The following is a 16,278-nucleotide window of genomic DNA, read 5'->3' on the forward strand; positions in this document are numbered from 1 at the left end:
AACTTGGAGCCTTTTATTGCATGTATTTTTAAATTGAACCAATGTATAAATATTCACACTCATAGTTACCAGTAAAGAAACAAGCTTTCCAGCCAAGTAGCAATGTATACTGCTTTCTCATTTATTCTTTTATATTTCCTGAGGAAAGGGAATATGACAATAGATATTATAGCTATTTATCTGGATAAAGGATGGCCTAAATGCTATTTTATTTCCACAACAGTAGAAGTAGCCAGCACCACAGTCATACAGAAGTGCTAGAGTGCCCACTTGACTGTTGAACAAATTCCAACTTCTCAGTTTTTAGCAACTTTAAAAAAAACAAAACAACTCCTGCCTACTGCTTTATGCCTCCCAAAACTGAGCACAGAAGATACCTTCCAGTATGTCTTTTCTGATCTGGATTCTTCTGTGAAGATTATAGCTCTTCAGGAGCTCCTGTTTGGAATAATCAGAGAATATGGTATTGTGTGGTAAAGGTACGATGCAGGTTGTGCATCATCTGAACTACCTTTAGACTAATTTGCTATACATAGGAATAAAGTTAGCAACCTGGAGGAGATGGTCACTTTCTGTGGTAATGAAGTAATAAAAGGGCAATTTATCATCCTGGAGAAAACTGGGCTCCAATTCAACAGGGCAGGAAGGAAAGCTTACTCCTCCCCATGGATTTATTCACTTCCATCTAACTTTTCTTTTTCACCAGCAAGTTTGAGGTTCGTTTTTAACAGAATTGAGACATTCTGAACTGAGTGAACACACAAAAGGTGAAGTCACATGGCCCTTTCAAAGACACCTGAATAAGAGCACTTCACAGTAACAATGGGAGATTAGGCCTCAATGCCTGGGACCGGCCTCCCTTAGGACCTACACTGCAGGCAGCCCCTCAGACCTAAATCACAGCTTGTCATGTAGGATTATATGAACAGAATGACATAACATAGCTGTTCTGATCTATTCTGTTCCTTTCTGTTTCATTGCATTCCATTCCGTTCCATTCCGTTCCCTGCACTCACAATGAGTTGCATGATGAGACCATTATTTACCTGAAATGCCAAGGGGTTTTCAGCACCAAAAGCACTTTCAAAGACACAAACCAGAATGGTTACAGGTGGAAAGAGTGTTTAATTTATTTATAAATAAAGTGATTTTATCTGATTTTAGTTTAGCTTAGTTTAGCTTAGTTGATTTTAGCCTCGTCTAGTTTAGGTTATATTTTCTTTTCCTGAATCTGTCAGAGCGGTGCTGTGGTGGTGCGAGAGCAGCGCAAGAAGCCAGCCAGAATGGGCCGGGGAAGACCTGACAAGGGGTGGTGCTCAATGCTACAGAGGACAGGCAACAATCCCGGGGCCACGCTGGGGCCACCCTGGGAGTCCAGAACTCTGCCTCCCCCCGGATGCGGGGCACGAGGGCCAGCTGCGTGGAGCACGAGCCGCTGCCTTTGGGCTGCAATAGCCCAAAGGAGCCCCGTGAAGGGGCTGTGCTCGGCTGCAGGGGAAGGCAAAAAACCCCGGGGACACTTGCTAGTCCACCTGGGGGCAAAAAAGCTCTTCACCCCCCCCAGCTGCAGGACACGAGGGCCACCTTCGTGGAGCATGAGCACCGGGCGATAACCGAGCCGGAATGCACCGAGGAGCCCTGACAAGTGGTCATGCTCAGTGCTCAGAGGAAGGCAAAAAAACCCCGGGGACCAGTGCCAATCTGCCCCGGGGGAAAATTCCTTCCTGACCCCAGTGCTGGCGATCGGCTACTCCCTGAGCACGTGAGCAAGACCTGCTCCTGGTCCACGGGCTGGTTATGGCTCTTGGGGGACACTGGCACTGCCTTTTCTGCCTCCACCTGGAGCCATCTCAGGGGCTTCCAAGAACAGCAAAATGACCCTGGCCTGATCAGCCCTGGGGGTAGGAATCCTTCCTGTGCCTGGCAGTGGGAGCTCCAAAGCACTGCGGGAGGGCACTGGGCCATCTGTGGAGCCTATTCCTTATGGCTGCTGCCACTATCTCCCCAGAAGATGAGGACTGCGATCTCCGCGCAGACTCAAGCAGGATTTCCATCCATCCGATGAGCTGTGAGCGTGGCCCCTCCAGGGGCTGGAACTGCAGCAGAGAACCTCCCACAGCTTCGGGCAGTCTTCTACCCTCTGCCCCTCCAAGTAATTCCACGGGTGCCTCAAGGAATTCCTCTCGGGTGCCTTCGGGCTTCCAGCTCTGTCCTGGTGGCAGCGCCGGGCACTCTGGCAGTGGGACACGGGAGAACGCAGCCTTATACTGCCCCAGGGCATTGTGATGCTGCGTTGGTGGGTGGTGGCCCTGTGACACGGGGGTGACGGGGCCCCCACAGCCCTGCCCACCGCAGCCCTGCCGCTGCTGCCCCTTTGCCCAGCATCCCTTGGAGAAAGGCCGTTGGGCTGCTGGCCCTGAGGCAGTGCCTGTGCCCAGGAGGCCCCCAGGATGTCCCTGCCCATGGCAGCCACACACTGGGCACTGCTGCTGCGTGTCCCTGTAAATTAATCGGTGTGTTCAGAGTGCATCAATAAAGGCATTTATACCACGGACAGTCCTTTGACTGTGGCGATCCCAGAGGTGAAAGAAAGGGGTTTTGTTTCCCTCTGCATGAACTTTGCAGAAATGTGGAGGGCATACTCTGCTTTGGCTGCCCTGGCAGAGGCAGCAGTGGCACCAGACAGAACCCATGAGAGGGGAGGCTGCAGCACTGACCTCGCAATGTAAAAAGTGTCTCCACTGCGCTTTCGAGGCAAGGGTGCACAATGCACAGGGCTGCACTAGCTGCATCCCGGTGGAGGTCCTCCTGCAGCAGGGGCTGAGCTGGGGAAGGCTGTCAGTATGCTAAGAGATACCAGAGAAGCTGATAGAGACCAAGAAAAAAAAAGGAGGAAGAGGACAATTAAAAGCAAGGGGCTTCCTCTAAAATCTGATGTCCCCACCCAGAACCACTTCACAGCTCTGCAGGGGTCTAAGGAGGAAACACACACCTCATCAAATGAACAACCTTCTGCTGCACCAGTAAAGAGGATCACTACTGATGCCTCCAGGAAAAAGTGGTGGGTCATAGTAGTAGGTGACTTTGAAGAGCTCAGAGGCACCCATCTGTTGGCCTGACCCAGTCTCAAGGGAGGTGTGTTGCCTACCAAGGGCTTGGATCAGAGATGATACTGAGAGGCTGCCTGGCCTACTAAGTCCCGCCGAATACTACCCACTTCTTGTGGGTGCTAGTGATATTGACAGCAGTAGCCTGGAGAACATCATGAAGGACTACAGAGCCCTTCGAGAAGTGATTAGGGGCTCTGGGGCTCTGATAGATTTTTCATCAAGGTCACAAGGGAGGACCCTGAAAAGGCCAGGTGGATTTCGCAGGTTATAGTCACAACAGTGGTACAATAGTCAGGGGTTTGGGTATTTAGAACATGGGACTCAATACGGGAGGCCGGGTCTGCTGGAAGCTGGTGTAGCTGATCTGACAAAAGGTGAAGAGCTGCTTGGGTAGGAGACTTGCCAGGCTGGTCAAGAAAGCTTTAAACTAGATGTGTGGGGGGAGGGGCGCATCCATCCATCCCAACACACCCAATCAGTTGCCAGCACATACAATTGAATGCTTGGAGCAATGCAGAGCCATTTCAGCCCCTCCAGCCAATTAGTCAACTTCATTTGAAGCTTGGCCCAGATGCCTCTATACAAACGCTTGTAGTATGGTGATTAAACAAGAGGAATTAGAGATGTGTACATGTCTACAGGGATATGATAGCACTGGCATCACAGAAACATGGTGGGATGGCTCCTATGACTGAAATGTTGGACTGGAAGGTTATAGGCTTTTCGGAAAAGACAGGCCTGGCAGATGGGGAGAGGGAGTTGCTATTTATGTCAGTCATAGGCTGGAAAATACGGAACTCTGTCTGGAGAGGTGATCAGTTAATCAAGAATTTGTGACTCAGGATCAAAGGAAGAACAGCTATGGGGGACGTTACTGTGGGGATCTCTTAGAGACAGCCTGATCAAGAGGACCCTGTGGATGAAGCACTCTATAGACATATAGGAACAGCCTCATGCTCACAGGCACTTGTCCTCATGAGGGATTTCAACCATCCTGATGCCTGTTGGAGGGATGGTAAGGCCCAGCATAAGCAATCCAGGAGGATTCTCAATTGTGCAAAGACAACTTCTTCTTGCAAGTAATAGAGGAGCTGACAAGGAGAGGTGCCATGCTTGACCACATGCTCACCAACAGGGAGGGGCTGGCTGGAAATGTGACGCTCCAGGGCAGCCTTGGCTGTAGCAGTCATGAGACGGTCGAGTTCAAGATCCTCAGGACAGTGAGAAGGGCACACAGAAAGCTCACTGCCCTGGACTTCAAGGGAGCAGACTCTGGTCTCTTCAGGAACCTGCTTAGTAAGATTCCGTGGGATAAAGCCCTGGAGGGTAGGGGGACCCAAGACTGCTGGTTGATGTTAAAGGACACCCTGCTCCAAGCTCAGGAGTGTTGCATCCTGACTAGAAGGAAACGCATCAGGAGGGCCAGGAGACCTCCATGGATGCATAAGTAGTTGCTGAGGAAACTTAGAGGGAAAAAAGAGGCTTATAAAAGGTGAAAGCGATGACAGGCAGCCCGGGAAGAATACAGGGATATTGTCCAGAAAGCTAGAGACCAGGTTAGGAAAGCTAAGGCCCAGTTAGAATTAAATCTGGCTACAGATGTGAAAGGTAACAGGAAGGGCTTCTATAGTTATGTAGCAAAACAAAGACAGAGTAGGGATAATTTGAGTCCTCTCAGAAAGCTAACGGGAGAACTGGTTACCCTGGATTTGGAGAAGGCTGAGGTTCTCAGTGACATCTTTGCCTCACTCTTCACTGGCAAATGCTCTGACCACGCTGCCCAAGTCTTGGAAGGCAGATGTAGGGACTGTGAGAATGAAGACCTTAGGCCCACTGTAGGACAGGATCTGGTCGAGATCATCTTAAGAAGCTGAATGTGCACAAGTCCATGGGACCTGATGAAATCCATCCATGGATCCTGAAGGATCTGACAAATGAAGTTGCTAAGCCACTGTCCATCATGTTTGACTTGTGCAAAGCGTTCTACACTGTCCCACACGACATTCTTGTCTCTAAATTGGAGAGACATCAATTTGATGGATGGACCACTCAGTGGATAAAGAGCTGGCTGGATGGCCTTATGCAAAGTGTTGGGGTCAATGGCTCAGTGTCCAGATGGAGACCAGTAACGAGTGGTGTCCCTCAGGGATCGGTGTTGGGACCAGTCTTGTTCGACATCTTTGTCTGTGACATGGACAGTGGGATTGAGTGCGCCCTCAGCAACTTTGCCGATGACACCAAGCTGTGTGGTTCGGTTGATACGCTGGAGGGAAGGGATGCCATCCAGAGGGACCTTGACGCTCTTGAGAGTTGAGTCAATGCCAGCCCCTTGAAGTTCAACCAAGCCAAGTGCAAGGTCCTACATCTGGGTTGGAACAATCCCAAGCACAGATTTGGGGGTGCTGGTTGATGAGAAAATGAACATGAGCCGGCTTCAGTGTGAGCTCGCAGCCCAGAAAGCCAACCGTATCCTGGGCTGCATCAAAAGGAGCACGACCAGCAGGTCAAAGGAGGTGATCCTAACCCTCTACTCTGCTCTCATGAGACCTCACTTGGAGGATTGTGTACAGTTCTGGTGTCCTCAACATAAAAAGGACATGGAACTGTTGGAAGTCCAGAGGAGGGCCACGAGGATGATAAGGGGACTGGAGCACCTCCCGTATGAAGACAGGATGAGGAGGCTGGGGCTGTTCAGCCTGGAGAAGAGAAGGCTGCGTGGAGACCTCATGGCAGCCTTCCAGTATCTTGAGGGGGCCTATAAGGATGCTGGGGAGGGACTATCCATTAGGGACTGTAGTGACAGAAGAAGGGGGAACGGGTTTCAACTTAAACAGGGGAAGTTTAGGTTAAGTATAAGGAAGAAGTTCTTTACTGTGAGGGTGGTGAGACACTGGAATGGGTTGCCCAGGGAAACTGTGAATGCTCCATCCCTGACAGTGTTCAAGGCCAGGTTGGACAAAGCCTTGGGTAACATGGTTTAGTGTGAAGTATCCCTGCCCATGGCAGGGGCATTGGAACTACATGATCTTAAGGTCCTTTCCAACCCTAACTATTCTATGATTCTAAACAAAATAAAACCTGAAATCCTACTTAAGACATAAGGGATCTCTTCATTTACTGAGGTAACACAGAATGCAGATGAAAGTTTGAAACAATGTAATGGATGGCAAGCTTCATAATAGAGATTTTACTGCCAGCTTTAAGTAGTCTTGGTCACAGAAGATGCCATCAGAATCAGATTTAAAAAAAAAAAAAAAAAAAAGAAAAGCAATTACACCGAAGTGGGTGAAAGAACAGAAAGAGGAGATGTTTAAGACTTCAGAATGCGGTATAAAGTCAGGTAAGACACACAGATTGCCTTATTTGAATCACAGTATCCTCTTTTTATGGAGATCACAACATAAAGCCTTTTCTAAGTTATTTTACCTCTATTGCATAGTCTGAACAAGAAAATAATAATCTACTGATTAAGTAGTCCTAGAAAGAAAACATTTTGGAGACTTTTTTCCTCAGGATCAATATCAGGTGAAATAAAAATCAAACAAGTGAGAGATAAGCTTTCCCTGTATATACCTTAACCACAGACAACCTTGATATTTCTCCATATATGAGCTCTGAATTAGGAGACCTCTGGCTGTAGTAAATAATCACCTATCCTGCATGTTAAAATGCAGAAAAGAAAGACAAAGCTATGGTAGAGCACTTTTCAGAAAATTAGTGATCTTGCTAAAAGTCTTATGAAAATTTTGATAGATGGTATTGAGCACCTCAGAGGAGTGATATTAGTATTAGCCCTTCCTCACAGAGCTGTTTGGGAACAGATTCAAATCGATATATAGGTGATGAGTATTTGTTGTTATTGCCTCTTGCATTCTGCAGGGTTTTTTGAGGAGGTAATTCCTAGTGATGCATAAAATAGTCCTGTGGGAGCTCCTGGCTTAGAGTAGAATACAACTAGCAAATGAAGTGTCAAGACTTTATCCTACTGTTTATTTCATATATTTAAAGTACACTATCCTTTCTAGTACCGTTCCTCCAAACAACTGCATCAATTTGCTATATTTTAAAAGTACTTATAAGAAGGAAGCAGTCAGCACAATTGTAGGACTTTAAAACATTGACTGTAATGTAAGGATTGACTGATACAAACACCGGAATTTTTAAAAATACAACATATTTTAAGAGCTAGTGTAATGCTAGGCCAATCACTCCTAAGTTACACACACTAAATGTCTTCATTGGCCTTCCAAAGCCTAAAGTCTGTCACCACGCCATTGTCAATCTCCAACACTAAGTGAAAACAATTCTTACATCTGTGGCACTGAGTGTAGAAGTAAGTAATCACATAATATTGCTAGAGGTTTGTCTTGGCAGAAACATACCTCCTCACTTCCCCTCTGAGGGTCTCACACCTTCCAGATCTGACGATCATACACATGTTCAGAATGCAATGACACAGTGTCAAAAAAAAAAGGCAGATGTGTCTTTACACTTTATTTTTATACGAATCAAGGTTCTTAAAAGTATCTATTTCTGTATCATATTTTATGAGATTATTAAGATTATGAATTTATTGTAGATAGGATTATTTCTTTGGTGAAAAATGTCTGGAACAGTTAAGAAAAAGGATTCCGGGTTTCCATTAGGGCTAGAGACTCTGTTATCGTACAAAAAGGTAGTGATCCCCCTTTCTTTCCTAGCTGATTATGAGAGAACATTGAGTTGCCCAGAACTGAAAAATAAAAAGTTTCTTTGGTGAGGAAAAAATAATACTATCTGTATGTCTCCTTGTATCAAAAGAGTGTAAGGTAAAGTGAATTACTCATACGCATAATGGATTCAGTTAAAATTCGTATGTTATTGAACCCCATAAGTAATCTTTCTTTCCCTGATTTTTTATGTGACACATTAAAAGGAAATAATCATAAAATAATGTATCTGCTATTTGTTATAATTTGTTGAGCTTCAAAAATCATAAATGCATTGTGAAATCTTGTATCAATGCTTACCTATGACAAGAATGTATCTGGTTTCTGCAGTTTATTAAAACTTCTTGAAAGTTCTTTTTACATAAAAATCTTCTTAGACAAAATGACTATACAAGAGTATGTGTTTAAAACTGCAACACTAAAGGTTGAGTTCATACTCATATTCGAAATATTTGGTGCTCCAGTTCAGTTGCAGTTTTGTAATGCATAGAAACAGCATGTAACAGTGGAAAATCTGAAGAATGATCTGTTATATATCAGAAGAAACAAAGTAATATTGTACAGATGTACAGCAATTCTTGAGCTTGAATTCTGAGTCATATTACAAGAGTTTGCAAACCAGAAGCTTATGAAGGATTGGATTTGAATAAATCTAACTTTTTGATCTTGCTCACACTGCAAGTGTGGTGTTTTGGTGTTTTTTTTCTTTTTTACATCAATTTATTTAGGATTATTTCTCTATAACAAATCAAGTTTGGTTAGTCTTCCATGAGATACATGATAAAATACAAACCATATCTAAATACGGAAGAGTACTTGAACATTTCTATTTTTATGCTCCTAAAGGCAAAAAAAAAAAAAAAAAAAAAAAAAAAAGGCGTAAAAGAAAAAAAAGAAAAAAAGCACTAGAACTAACAAGCTAACATTGAGGATCACAGAATCACAGAATTCCAAGGGTTGGAAGGGACCTCAAAAGATCATCTAGTCCAACCCCCCTGCAAGAGCAGGGTAACCTAAAGTACATCACACAGGAACTTGTCCAGGCGGGCCTTGAATATCTCCAACGTAGGAGACTCCACAACCCCCCTGGGCAACCTGTTCCAGTGCTCTGTCACTCTCACAGTAAAAAAGTTTTTCCTGATGTTCACATGAAACCTCCTATGCTCCAGTTTACACCCACTGCCCCTTGTCCTGTCACTGGACATCACTGAAAAAAACCTAGCTCCATCATCCTGACACTCACCCTTTACATATCTGTAAACATTGATGAGGTCACCCCCCAGTCTCCTCTTCTCCAAGCTAAAGAGACCCAGCTCCCCCAGCCTCTCCTCATAAGGGAGATGTTCCACTCCCTTAATCATCTTTGTGGCTCTGCGCTGGACTCCTTCAAGCAATTCCCTGTTCTTCTTGAACAGAGGGGCCCAGAACTGGACGCAATATTCCAGATGCGGCCTCACCAAGGCAGAATAGAGGGGGAGGAGAACCTCTCTTGACCTACTAACCACACCCTTTCTAATACACCCTAGGATGCCATTGGCCTTTTTGGCCACAAGGGCACATTGCTGGCTCATGGTCATCCTCCTATCCACCAGGACCCCCAGGTCCCTTTCCCCTTTGCTACTTTCCAGCAGGTCAACCCCCAACCTGTACTGGTACATGGGGTTGTTCTTCCCCAGATGCAAGACTCTACACTTTCCCTTGTTGAATTTCATCAAATTTCTCCCCGCCCAACTCTCCAGCCTGTCCAGGTCTCGCTGAATGGCAGCACAGCCTTCTGGTGTGTCAGCCACTCCTCCCAGTTTAGTATCACCAGCAAACTTGCTGATGGTGCACTCAGTTCCCTCATCCAGGTTGTTGATGAAAATATTAGACAGCACTGGTCCCAGCACGGACCCCTGAGGGACTCCACTAGTCACAGACCTCCAGCTAGATTCTGCCCCATTGACCACAACTCTCTGCCTTCTTCCCTTCAACCAGCTCTTGATCCACCTCACTACCTGATCATCAAGCCCACACTTCCTTAGCTTATCTATGAGGATGCTGTGGGAGACAGTATCAAATGCCCTACTGAAATCAAGAAAAAACACATCTACTGCTCTACCATCATCCATCCACCTAGTTACTTCCTCATGGAAGGTTATAAGGTTGGTCAAAGATGACTTCCCCTTAGTAAAACCATGTTGGCTGCTCTTAATGACCTCCTCATCCTTGATATGTCTAGAGATGGTGTCAAGAATAAATTGTTCCATCACCTTTCCAGGGATGGAGGTAAGGCTGACCGGTCTATAATTACCCGGGTCCTCAGACATACTGCAGTTAAAGTCTAAGCTCAGCTGAAGTTTAGTCCTGCTTTTCAAAGACCAGTAAGCAATATCACCAGTAATCTAGCAGAAGAAAGTAGTGTTGTCTAGGACTTTTTCTGGTATACATTCAAGGCACCTTTTATGGTGCATTCCAAGTAATAAATGCATGTTTGCATAAATCCATAAAATCACAACAGCTCATTGAAGGATAAAGTAACTCACGATATATGCCTAAATCACGATATTGAACAGTATAGACTTATCATTTTGTTCTATAGTACCTTAGAAAAGGTTCAAATGAAACAGCATTACATGCAGACTTCAGTATTCCTAATACATAGTTTGTAATTCGAATCATTTATGACATATGTTGCATGAAGAGAATGTGAAGACTAATTATATTTCTGACATTTTAAAAAGATTACACTAAATATGCCAATATAACGAAAATTCTAGTGTAGGAGAAGATGGTGAAAGAAAATGTACTATTATTGCAATGTTTTTGTCATTTAATACTTAATAATTCTAGTCATATTCTAAGACTATTTCACAGTCTTTTGATACCATGGAGCGTCATTATCAAATAGATTTGATATGTCCAGTATACCAAAGTATATCTGGTTTTAAGTATTTTAAATATTTATAAATATTTAAGTATTTGATCTTTAATTTTGTTTTTCGAATTTAAATCTCTGAAGGCAAGAAGTAAATATCCAAACTTTTCTACAGATCTCTTAAAAACACATCTAGAAAAACTGTATCAGGACTTTAAAATCTACAGACTAGTATCAGTGCAACAGTATCTTAGGGTGATTCCAAACTGACCTGTTAAGATACCCCCCAGAATGTTCAGTCTCATTTCTCCAATTGCTTAAATCAGAACTGGGCAAGCATACACTACAGCTTCTCTATGACAACACTTCTAACTCCCTTTGCAAAATCAAGTCAAGAGGGACCAGGGGTTCTCAGACAAGCCTGGAAACACAGAGCATGCTCAGATTCAGTAAATGTAGGTAAATTCAGGGATTAACACCAACCTTGACTTCTTACCTATTAGTATTGACTTTTGTAATGCAAAATGCAGGAAGAAAAATGCAAAATGCAGAAACACAATTTTGATTATACCAGGTATCTGTTCCCACCATTTCTGCCTATATTTCTACACTGGGAAGAAAAGTAAGAGATGCAGAATAGTGTCCTCAATCACAGAAATAATTAACTTACTTGTGCTTCAATCCAATTGCTCATGCTTTAAGTTCCATGCCGCTGAAGCGCATGAACAGATGATTTTTTGAACAAAAATGTTACAAATGTGTTTCAGAAAAGAAAAAAAAAAACAAAACCAAAAAACCCAAAACCAAAGCCAAGACACCCCCCCCATACACACACATAAAAATCCACAAAACCAAAAACATTAAGAAAAGCAGAAAGACGTGCAAGAAGTAATAACAGCAGCTGAATGCTACAGTACATTGGTTCTAACAGTTCTCTATGAAAGTCAGATACCACAACTAAACCTTATATTTGGCCACAGTTCCATGGAAAATTAGAACTTTTCTACTTAACTGCCACACCTTTTACATTAAAGGAGTAACTCGCAGGGATATGAGATTGTATCACTTTCTACCTGGTCAGCCTATATTATTCCAAATATGTGTCAACGTGTTACAACGAAACTGATACTCATATTCATACCATACTCATAGAAAGCCTGTAATTGCAGTCCTATTCCTTTAAATACTGGCAAATTTATACAGACAACTTTTCCAAGGTAATTCTGTGGTATATACTAGTAGAAAATACGCCAATTCATTATTTTAGTGCATGAGGGAAAGAGAATCATGGACTTACAGTCTGTCATTTTCAGGACTGTCTTGACTTCTCCACTTCCTGATCCTCCGCAACCATCTTCATCATCGCAATCTCCACTGATTTGTTCATCTACACCTCCACCACTGCCTGTTTGTCGGAGATCCCATTTTTCATATTTAGGAAATGATTTGCCCTGCAACAGCTGAAGACAAGGTACAGTGTTCAAGTTAGCAGTAGAGATGGAGAAATTCAGTCAGTACACAAAAACGCATGTATGTTTCCCTAGTAATTATCTGATTTAAAAGGAAAATTCCAGAATCCACAGAATGAGAATTCTGACGATTTTTATTTTATTACACACACACACACACACACACACACACACACACACACCCCGGCTTACAGCCGCATTTAAAAGAGTGAAAGAGTGTTATCTGGAGATGAAAATTTCCTTTTTAAATAAAAACAAAAAATATATAAAAATTTTGCCTCTTTAGTGCTAGATTAAAAAAATAAAATCAGGCACTAATTCCTAGCCCAGAAACCAAGTGGAATTGATAAGGACATGGAATCATAGAATAGTTTGGGTTGGAAGAAGCTTTCAAAGGTCCTCTAGTCCAATTCCCCTGCAATGAGCTGGGGCATCTTAGGCTAGATCAGGTTGCTAAGAGTCCCATCCAGCCTCACCTGTAATGTTTCCAGAGACAGGGCATCTACCACCTCTGGGCAACCTTTTACAATGTTTCACCACCCTCATTGTAAAAAAACATATTCCTTATATCTGGCCTTGATCTACCCTCTTTTAGATTACAACCATGAACCCTTGTACTATTGCAACAGGCCTTACTAAAAAAGTTTGTCCTCACCTTTCTTATAAGCCCCCTTTAAGTACGGAAAGGCCACAATAAGGTCTCCCCAGAGCTTTCTCTTCTCCATGCAGAATAAGCCCAACTGTCTCAGCCTTTCCTTACAGAAGTGGTGTTCCAGCCCTCTGACTATTTTTGTGCCTCTTATCTGGCCCACCCCAGCAGGTCCATGTCTTTCCTGTACTGAGGACTCCAGAGTTGGACACTGTACTCAGGTGGGGTCTCACAAGAGCAGAGGGACAGAATCACCTCCCTAGAACTACTGGCCATACTTCTTCAGATGCAGCCCAGGATACAGTTAGCTTTCTGGGCTGCAAGCACACATTGCCAGCTCATGTCATCACTCCTTCAGTCGAATACTCTTTAGAGCAGAAAGACATCATCCATGCTACATTGCAACTTTAATTTAATAATCAGATGGGTTTTTTTCTCCTGAAAGTAGCTACTAACTAGTCTGAAACAGTTTATAACTTAAAAAATGTGACTACTCTGTTGTTTAAGGAGATTCTGGGTTCATATTTTTGGACAATATACTTAGTTTGTTTACGGTCTATGGAGTTACTTTCCAGACTACTTGATCTGTTAAGTGGTGTACAGTGCCAAAAAAAAAAAATACTTTAATCACTTAACAAACACATAAATCAGGTAAATCTCAGCAGCTTTATAAAAGCCACTTACAACACTATAGAAGGATAATGGCATTCACCACCGAATCAGCAGAACCAATTTATGCAGCACTTTTGATTCAAAACTTTTTTAGACAGTTATATGCTACCCGAAAGACAAACTACCTAGCTAAGAAAGAAATGTTCCTTTTTATAGGTGCTCCGCTCATACTGTATCCATACCATACTTCTGCCAATATAGTATTTATGGAAACAAAACATGGCCATTTTAATGAACCACAGTCAGTTAAAGAGGTCACTTTTCTTACTTTTTTGGTGTGATTCAAATGATGACACAGGTTATGTCACCAGTGTTGTAAGATTGTAGTAGGCATGCGAATATCACAGGCTAGATTTGCTGGATCTTTTTCTTAATTTTCATGAAGGCTTATTGATCTAAAATTTTGATACCAAACAAATGTCCTCTACTGGTGGCATTTTGTTTTCACAGAAAATTTGTGCTTTCTCTACTGCTAGTGGTACATGTACACAAGTGAATGATTTGGCCATAAATCAACTGAAATATCCTTGGGAGTCTAGAACTTCACACTTTGCCTATGCAGCTCTGGGAAACTGGGCCTTTAGCTTAGATCTTTCACTGCTCAATTGTCTAAATACCCCTTGGGATTTTCACTGATGGCTCAGTGGAACACTTTCTTGGACAAACAGCAGTTCTGAAGAAGGTTATAATAATGAAAAAAGTACCATTAATAAACATTATGAAATTTAATCTTTTAGAATAAAAATACAGGTTTGCATGCAGAAGTTACACCGTTGTAGTAAAGTACTTAAAGGGTTCTGTAAATATATGGCTTAGTACTATGTAACATTTTAGTATGAAAAATAACTGCTTACAGCAGCTAGCGTAATCTATAAGGGTATTTGAAGCTTCCAGACAAATCACAGAGTGTGAGCATAATTAGGAAAACTGTCATTAAGAAAGTATGGTTATGCAGTCCTATAGGGTCTGGTAATATTTTGATTATTTAAGATTTTTATCACTTACCTGGAAAGCAGTATAAAACAAAGAAATTAATGATGAAATTTTCACTGCTACAAGAACCGAAGAACTACTAAATAACAAGCACAAGCAGTAAACTAAGAAAATACCTCATCTGATAATCCAGGCAATTGAATGAATTTTTAAACATATGCTATAATAAAATACAGACAAATGTAAATTTGCAAGTCTAAATATTGTATTACATGCATATTAGAGGACAAAATATTCCATTCTGTAAAGTAATTCTGTGTGTCCTGCATAGCCAGCAGACTATGAATTATAAAACACAGTGTTCTAGCCAAAGATTTTAATAGGATATCTCTGGGGACAGAAATAGTAATACTAAGTCAGATTAGGGAAGTTATATTACTTCTACATCCAGTTCTTGTTTCCTCTGTTCAGAAAGGATGGCACAGAAATTAGTTCTATTACAGTAGTTGAAATGGAACAAAAACTACTTTTGTCTTTAACCAAGGAGCTTATCCTTCAGTGCACAACAAGAAAAAACAAAACAAACCAAAACCAACCAACCAGACAAACAAAACACAACCACCACCACCACCACCACAACAACAAAAACCAACAACCCCCCCCCAAAAAAAACCCCACCACATGAGTTTACTTAACTTGTCTGTTGGTTTTGCCTGGGAAGTTAATTTTCCTCAAAGCTAGTGTGAGGCTATGTCCCACTGATCTCCCTGCCTGCTCTGTCCTCCTCTGTCCTTCCTAGCCCGTGCCTGTCCATTGGATCCTTTGGATCAGCTTGTTACTGCAATACCCTTTAGTGGGGAGACAGATTTATTCACTGAAAAGGTGGTCAGACATTGAAACAGGCTGCTCAGCGAAGTGGTGGAATCACCATCCCTGGAAGTGTTCAAAACCCATGTGGATGAGGCCCTCAGTGATAATTGTTTAGTCTTGGTAGTCCTGCAGTAATGGTTGAACTTGACAATCTTAAACATGTTTTCCAACCTAGCTGATTCTGTGATTTGTGCTGGAAACAGTGTTGATAATATGAGGCTATTTTAGTCATTGCTGAGCAGTGCTTATACAGTCAAGGCTGTTTCTGCTTCTCACCCCACCACGGAGTAGACTGGGGGTACACAAGAAGCTTGGAGGGGATACAGTCGGGACATCTGACCCAAACTGACCAGAGGATATTCCATACTGTATGGTGTCACACTTAGCATATAAAACTGGAGAAAGAAGAAGAAAGGGAATTATTCTTATCCTAAATCCAAAACACAATACTATACCAGGTGCTACGAAGAAAATTAACTCTATCCCATCTGAAACTAGGACAATTACTTATGAATGATAAACACTGAAAGGCGAGGGAGCCTATCTTTACACTATTATCATAGAACAGTTTGGGTTGGAAGAGACCTTAAAGATTATCTAGTTCCAAACATCCTGCATTGAGCAAGGACACCTCCCACTAGACCAGGTTGTGCAAAACCCCATCCAACCTGGCCTTGAACACTGCCAGGGATGAGGCAGCCACAGTTTGTCTGGGCAGCCTGTGCCAGTGCCTCATCACCCTCACAGTAAAGAACTTCTTCCTGTTGTCTAATCTAAGTCTACACTCTTTCAGTTTAAAACCATTGCCCTTGTCCTGTCACTACATACCCTTGTAAAAGTCCCTCTCCGGATTTCCTGTAGGTCCCCTTTAGGTACTGGAAGGCTGCTTGAAGGTCTCAACAGAGCTTTCTCCAGGCTGAACAAGCCCAACCTTCTCAGCCTGTTGGAGTACCTCTCCAACCCTCTGAACATCTTTGTGGCCTCCTCTGGACTTGCTCCAACAGGTCCA

The 16,278-nt window shown here is 42.9% G+C and overlaps 1 protein-coding gene across 1 annotated transcript in view; it reads right to left on the reverse strand.

Moving 5' to 3' along the window:
- The window catches only part of GPC5 (glypican 5), a 654,600-nt gene that overhangs the window by 291,962 nt on the left and 346,360 nt on the right, over window positions 1-16,278 (reverse strand). Inside the window, exon 7 of the mRNA XM_065678069.1 lies at window positions 11,974-12,136. Coding sequence (XP_065534141.1) covers window positions 11,974-12,136 — 163 coding nt within the window. The remainder of the gene's footprint in view (window positions 1-11,973; window positions 12,137-16,278) is intronic.

Source organism: Lathamus discolor, chromosome 4 (genome assembly GCF_037157495.1).
Source record: "Lathamus discolor isolate bLatDis1 chromosome 4, bLatDis1.hap1, whole genome shotgun sequence".
Classification (NCBI taxonomy): domain Eukaryota; kingdom Metazoa; phylum Chordata; class Aves; order Psittaciformes; family Psittacidae; genus Lathamus; species Lathamus discolor.